Source organism: Rhinolophus sinicus, chromosome 16, assembly GCF_057876585.1.
Source record: "Rhinolophus sinicus isolate RSI-liver-muscle chromosome 16, RSI-T2T, whole genome shotgun sequence".
NCBI classification, from domain to species: Eukaryota; Metazoa; Chordata; class Mammalia; order Chiroptera; family Rhinolophidae; genus Rhinolophus; species Rhinolophus sinicus.
In genome coordinates, this window is record NC_142516.1 from 82,116,521 (window position 1) to 82,124,211 (window position 7,691).

The 7,691-nt window shown below is 51.7% G+C and overlaps 1 protein-coding gene across 1 annotated transcript in view; it reads right to left on the reverse strand.

Moving 5' to 3' along the window:
* ROR2 (ROR family WNT receptor 2) overlaps positions 1 to 6,236 on the reverse strand; it is a 231,806-nt gene extending 225,570 nt beyond the window's left edge. Inside the window, exon 1 of the mRNA XM_019713868.3 lies at positions 4,586 to 6,236. Within this exon, the coding sequence (XP_019569427.3) occupies positions 4,586 to 4,673 (88 nt within the window). The 5' untranslated portion in view covers positions 4,674 to 6,236. The remainder of the gene's footprint in view (positions 1 to 4,585) is intronic.
* Between the last annotated feature and the right edge of the window lie 1,455 nt (positions 6,237 to 7,691).

Here is a 7,691-nt window from a genome sequence, read left to right on the forward strand (position 1 = left end):
TTCCACAGGTCAGAGCCAATCCAGTTCGAGTTTGCCTTCAAATTTCCCAGTCAACAAACAAACTCCAAGCAAAAAAGGGGAAGAACCTCCTTGCTCCTGACTCCTCAAGCAACAGTGACAAACACACAGACCCTAGACAAAGAGTGGTGGCTCAGAGCTTCCTGCAGTGATACCAATGTGCTCTCTGGGAACAGGCCGCCCGCCACGTGGACTGCTGAAATGCAGCTAGTGAGGTGGAGGAACTGAATCTTTCAGTTCAGTTCAGTTTAATTAATTTTCACCTGAACATGAGTAGTGCTGAGCAGCTACTAGAGTCTCCCACACAATTGTCCAGTGAGGGTTTCTGCAATTTGGCTGCAGGCTGGTTAACTGGCCCTCCAGGAGGGTGGGGTGTGGAAACCATTAGGCAGGAGCACTGGGGAGTTGGGAAACCGACCCCCACTCCTGGAGTACTTGAAGAAGCAGTCACATTCTCCCCAGATAACATCTCGAAAGTGACAGGGTGCTTACTGAAGCTCATTCCAATGACAATTAAAGACATACACACCACCTCCCACTAGAACTTAAGACTTTCTATAGGATAAGTCACTTAGTCTAATTAGGCTAAATTTTTCTGTAATCATTTCCTTCCCATTGGCTTAGAATTTTTTGGTTCTTTCAGAGATAGAACTTAAAAAAAAAAAAAAAAAAGGCCAGAAATTCAAAAAATGGTGCTAACCACACCAACACAATTGCCTAGTTTTGAAAAGCTTTCTGAAAATTTCCAACATGTTCAACAATTCCTTGGCCACTCTGTTAATGTGATTTTGAGCAGATCACGCCCCAGACGTATTTTATGACAACTGCACATGAAGCAGAGCCGTCCCGCCCTTATTTCCAACTTGGCAAGCTCCTGACCAAACCAAATAAACACACACCAAAAGGAGGAGGCTGGTGCAAATGCAGCCGGCTGCAGCCGTAATTAGTGGGCCGGAGCCCCTTGTTGCTTAGATTTTTACTTCAAAACTCAAGATGCCCTCCCTGCCCCCGGAACTCTTAACATTTCTGTTCAGTGCTGCAGTCGAACAACATAAAACCGAAGAACACAAAGGGTCACTGAGAAGCCATGTTTCAGAACCAGTCCTTTTAGACCAATGGTTCTTTCAGGAAATTAACTAATGGCCACACAAAATGCAGACTTACACAGCAATGAATGAATGTTTCCTCTGCAAAGCGAAGCCCTCGTCACTTTGCTTTGAAATCTTTCATGGATGATATCCACTTGATGGTCACCATAGGGTCCCCAGAGAAGGAAATATCTTAATGACAACTTACAGAGTCACAGTCTGTAAGTACACTGCCCCCACCTCCACCCAACGACACAGCAGGGTAAATCCAAAACTTCGAAGCCTAGCTCTTCTCCACGTGGTAACCATAAACCTGGGAGGTGGGGGGCTGGGGGGAGGCTACAGGTCTCCCTCCAGATTCTTGGGGAATAAACCAGATAAACATCAAAAGCCTCTGGCATCAACGAACGTTTTAGAAGATAGTTATAAACCTTGGGTGGGGGTAACACTTAGTAGCCCACTTTCTTTTCTCTGACTACAAGTTAGAATTATATAATTAGAGCTCTACAGGGAAAAACGTTAGAGCACACAAGTTTCCTGGACTTAATCAGACTGGCCAGGGTTCTGCAGATTAGGGAGGCCCAGTCTTTCACACCCAGTGCCATTTCAATGATAATGATAACTTTCCACATCCTGGCCTCCGGTGGAACGCATTTTAAAGGAGTGCCACTTCTCAGTTGAAACCTGGCTTTAGAAATCCCCCGTTAGGGGGTTAATCTTTCCTACCTGTCAGACGGACTATTCCCCTACTCCTGCATTGCTATCCCATTGATCTCAGGGAAAAGGTTCCGAAAGAAAGGGCAGCGTAAAATTCTGTCTCCACCAGGCTTAAATGTCTCCAAGGGTAAATCAAGGCTAAACGTTTACAACAACAAGTAATTCACCACAAATCACACCCTAACAGACAGTGACATACAAACATCAATTACAGCTGTACTTTGATCTAACAATAGGAAAGTTTAACAATAAAAATAGAAGTGTTATTTCACATTGCCTGGTAAATCTGCAGATCACTTGTCACCAAAAACTACCCATGGTAAGTGCACACTTTTAAACCAATGTTGCTTTTTTTTTGCATGCAAAATATTAAGCAGACTTCTTGACAGTGTTCTAACTTTGACATGCCATACTAATCGAAGTTCAGCCTCATTGACTAGAGCCCCCTCAGTAGTCACCCACTGCTTAACCGGACGTCACACACGGTCAGTAATGTTCAGAGTCTCGGGATGGCATTCTTTATCAAGTAGACGCAAGGGTTAAACTCGCTCTCACTATTAAATACTGAAACATTTCCAATGTGTGCTGCTGCGTTACTTGGTACACAGTCATAATAAGAAAAACATGTTGCCTTACTATATACATAAAAACTTTTCTTTTTCCACAAAGTCTTCTTATTCAAGATGTTTTCATTTACTTTCAAATGGATCACTATCATTATTTATTAAGACCATCATTCCAGGGATCTGGGCCAGAAATAAACACTGCACTGTCAAAACTGGGGGAGGACCCCAAATCCCCACTCCCAGACTATCATACCTAAGCGGGCACTCGATCTCAAATCAGGTATTTGTCTCCTGAGGGAACAGAGCCTTCTATAAAAAGGTAGAATAAGAACTTATTCATTCTTTTAAAATAACCTTTCCGTGTTTTTACACAATAACTTATATTCCGTGTATAAAACACACTCAAATTACACGCTCTTACTGCAGAAAAGACGCCAAATCTCCTGTAATCAGAAAACTGATTCATATTTTGAATATGATCGTATTCTTTGAATTCTCAGCTAACCTAGCATTCCATAAGGGAGAGAATTATAAACAGCTTTCCTACTCCCTCCCCTATAGAGATTATTATTATTTTACTGGAAAAAGAAAATTACCTCCACACGGTTCAAAAATTAACGAAAATGACACAGGATTGCTTTGTTCCTCAGATTTCTGAAGTTCGACTGGAAACGACCACGGTAATGTTTAAGCTACTCCGCCCGAAATGCGATCCACTTTCTTATTCTCTTTACAGCCTTGATGTAAGCAACATCACCCTCTCCCCACATCTCCCACCTCCAACTCCTCCGCCCCGCACCCCCTCCCCTGCAAATGCAACGAAAACCGACCCACGCCACAGGTCGGCGAGTAATCCGGGAGTGGCCATCACCCCCACGCTACGCAAATACACGTCGAGTCCCCAAGGTTAAGTCCCCCCACCCACCCCTATCCCCCGCCGACAGTGCTGCAAAAGAACCCCCTGACTCTAGAGGAAGAGGGCTTCTTTCGGGTGGAGGAGTGCAGAAATCCACAGGGATATTGTCAGAATCCCCCAGACTGACTTCGAATGTACCAGTTTACTCACCATTTCACCGCCCGCCCTGAGCGGTTTATGCTTTTTAAGGGACAGCAACATAACTGCAAACCCTCTCCTCAAGGCAAGGAGCCAGAAGTATCCGACGTATCCAGCATCTGCTTAAACCCAGACAACCCCCAGGAAAGGTTGCCCAGCATTCCTGAATCGGAGGTACCTGGCGCGCGCAACTGGCAGCAGGACGCGGGAAGAGCTGGGCCCCTTCGCACGGGTCCCCAAATTCTTACCTGCCTGCAGGAGTGAGAGGGTGGGGGTATAATGCGTGGGGTGGGCGACACTGAAACCCACTTACGTGTTTCAGGACTTGAGGCGAAACTCAGTCTACAAACTTCCCGGCCTGAAAGCACTGCGCCTTCCCCCACGCGGCAGGGTGCCCGGAATCTGGCCGGGCTGCACGCAGGCCCGGGGTGCTACCTGGGTATGGACGGCGTGGACGAGTGCTACCTCCGCGGGCACCCCAGCCCGCTCTGAACCTCTCTAGGCAGCTCCTGCGCGCCGCGGGGTCCAAGTGGCCAAGTCCGCACAGGGACCCCAGGGACAGTGGGTAAATGCCACCTCGAGGAAAATGCCACCAGGGAGCCTGACCTGTCCCTCCAGCCGCACGTCTCGTCCCGGGTCGCGGGATGCGGCCGGGAACCCAAGATCCCCAAGCCTGCCCAGAGATCCCTGACCCCAGGCACAGGATACGCCGCTTCGGCCACCTCCTGGCGGTGGGGGAGGGGGAAGGGGCCAACAAAAGGGAAGCCGAAGCCCTGCTCAACCTAGCGGCGGGGTTCGGGAGTCCGCTTCTCGGGGCCAGGGGGGACTCCGGCGCAGACGGGAGCACCGCAGCTAACCTCTGGGAAGAGGGCCGAGTCAAGGTCCTGAGAAGCACGGCCCACGTCTGCGGACCCCCAGCCCGACCGCCTTCACACTCCCGACCCTCGGAAACCTCCGGCGCGGGGCTCCCGCAGGCGCCGCCCGCCCGGCTTCTGGAAACACTTAGCCGGACCCGGAGCGCGCCTTACTGGAAGCAGCCCTGGCAGCCGGGCGCAGGCCGGGAACGGGGGCCGAGGCCCGGACACGGTGGCTGAGGAAGAGACGGACGTGAGTCGCGAGCCCCACCGGCGTACGGCTCCTACCTGAGGTCCGGGGCGCGCAGAGCAGGAGCGCGGCGGCCGCCCAGACGGCCGGGGCGCACAGCAACGGCAGCGCTGGGCCCCGGGCCATGCCGCGGGCCGTGGGGACCGGGCGCAGGGGCCGGCGCGGCTCGGGCGGCCGGGCGCCACCACCCCTGTCGGCCGCGCGTCCGCTGCCCTTCCCCCTGGACGCTTCGCAAGCTGGTCCCTTTCGAGGAACTTGTGGTCCGCCTCCTCTCCCGGCCGGGAAGCGCAGCTCGGCTCTAGCTGCGGTGCGGACTCGGGCTGGCTTCTAGGCTCCGGGACGCGGGCTCAGGCGTCCGGCCAGCCGCCGGGACGAGCGCAAGGGGCGGACCGCGGGCGCGCAGGAGGCAGGGTCCCCCGCTCGCCCGCCCTGGTGGGCAGAGCGAGGCCCGCGCCGGCGCCCCCTGCTGGAGGGACGCGCCTGCAGCGGGCGTGACGCGGGAAACCAGGGCCCGAGACCCCGGGCCCGGGGCCGCCGCTCCGTCCCGGGACGTGCCTCCGGCGCCCGCCCTCGGGCCTACGTCTCCCGACGCTTGGCCACAAAGGTGGCACCTTGGGGGCGTCCAGCCGCACCCACCTTCAGGGGGCGGGACTCCCGGGGGCCTGGTCTCAAATCAGTAACTCAGGAAGACACTGCGCCCCGCCAGCTTCCACCGGAGCAAATCAGAGAGCTACCCAGTCTCACTCGGGAGCCAGAGAAGCAAGGGCTTGAAGACGGGAAACGTTCAAGGAAAGGAACAGGCCGCGCCCTCCCGGCCCTCCTCGCCACGCTGTGCCCGCCGGGTGGGGACCACCGCATCCCTCCACAATGCCCAGAAATTGCTGGACTGGGGCTGCGTGGAGGGAGCCCTCCTGAGCGCGATAACTATCTGAAGTCACCGCAGCTTTTGGTTTACTGTTAAAAGCAAATTGTGCAATTTTACCCATTAAAGGCAGAACACTATTTGTTCTCTGCAGAGCCCCCAGAACATGCAGAAGTAATTTGCTTCACTTGTAAAAGACATTTTGAACGCAATTCAAATAACATATTTTCATGCTTATTCTTGATTTTGCTTAACACATGCAAAGGTCTGGAATTGGAAGGCCTGACCCTCCAGTTTGTAACTTAGGAATTTTCTTTGTTTTTGCTCTCTTGGAGAAATGATTTGGAACCTCCAGGGTCTCTGTTGTTTGTTTTGTGAGGTTTATCTTTTAACTTATTATCAGCAGTTTGTTTGGCGTTTTTGCTCAAGCACCATTTCCTGCTGATTGGGGTGAATTAGGGATAGCCCAAACCTTAGGTGCCAGACCCAGAGGGCCCTGAGTTTGCCCCCTCTAATTGCCCCTCCCTCACACATGGCGGGAAATAAAAGCTCTGTTGCTAAGATCTGAGTACAACATGGCTGGGCCACCCCCACCGTTACCCCTGTTAAAATTAATTAGGCCTCTCACTGCCTGCTGAATCTGTTTGGAGGGACATCCCACACAGTTCTCATTTCTAATACAGTTTGGGGGGGACTGTCACTGTCACTGGCCAGTGGCAGCCAGGATTCCGAAAGAGAATAAGAGAAGATGTACGGTAAAAATCATTATCCAACTGCCGCGGGCCCCAGCTCAGCGCACCGGCTCCTTCTGCCACCACTGGTGCCCCTCCGAACTTGGGGCTGTTCTTTAGGGGTTGTTTGAAGACTACCAGGGGTTTATCTTTGGGTTGTCCTTCCCTTTTCTTCCCTTAGGGGCCCTCACGGATGCTTTCAGAGTAAACAAGGCTTTAAGAGTTGGTCTTGAAGCACTTAGTTGCAGACTCCTCCATTTTGGATCTAGTGAAAACCAGACAGGGGTGGCAGAGGAGGGTCCTATGAGCCTTGCTCTCAAAAACCTGTCAATCAGCAAAGCTTTTCTTTTCTGTGGACTTGTGCTCTTTTGCTTTCCATTGCACATGGATTGAGGTTGTAGTTCCAGAACCATTGGGTCAGCAGCTCTGCCACTCATTCTTGGTGTGAACTTTGGGGAAATGATGTAATCATGCTTCAGCCCCTCATCTGTGTGCAATTTTCACATGACTGGGTTCCCCACAAACCTGACCCAGGAGTTTAAACAGCAACCTGTATTTTTGCTGACAGTTTCTTGGGTGGGGTCAGAAATGTGGGTTATATCACACATGATTCATTAAAGCTTCTTAAAAATTATCTTTTCAGCATTTCTCTTTCCCCAAAGTGTCCCCATCTATAACTCCAGCCTGCTGACCCCATCTGCTCCTCTCTCCCTCCCGCCTCCCCTGCCTACAAGTTCAGAACTGAGGGATAAACACAATATGTTTATTCTTATAAATGGGAGGGATCAAAATATGTTCTAAGTAGTTAGCAAACTGTTGCTTAGGTCTAAGCCAGATGGGAGCTGCTTACTCCTTTCCACATGTATCAGTTAGCAATTGCTACATAACAAGTCACCCCAAACCTTACAGCTAAAACAGTAAACATAGGTCATTTCTGGGGTCAAGATTTCAGAAGAGGCTTAGCTAGGCACTCTGTCTCAGTGTCTGCGTGGGTCCTGGGGGTCTTCACAGGGTGGCATGCTTACCTGCCTGGCAAGTTAGTGTTGGGTGTGGGCAGGAGGCCACTCAGACCTCTCTACAGGGCGTCTTGAACATCCTTACCACATGGCTGCTGACTTCCCCCAGAGTGAGAGCCAGGCAGAAGCTGCAGTGTTTTATAACTTAGCCTTGGAAGTCTCGCAGTCATTTCAGTATCCTATTGGTTTCACAGGCCAGCCCTCTTCCTTGTAGGAGGGAACTACACAGTACACAGGAGCCTGTATACCAGGAGGCTGGCTCCTGCACCACCTACAGGGAAAACAGCCATGCTGTCCTCAGGATAGGCAGCTAGCTGGTAGGAGGGAGAGAAAACAAGCATGAAGTGTGCCTCAAGACTGACAGGAAGAAGCCAGGCACCGCGTGAAGACCGTGAGAAGGGAGCCATGCAGATATCGGGTAAAAGCATTCTGGGTGTGGTGACGGGCCAGTGTGAAGGCTTCGAGACAGCAGGGTTCCGGAGCCTCCGAGGAACAACCTATTGGCCATTCATATACCTTCTTTTGTGAAATGTCT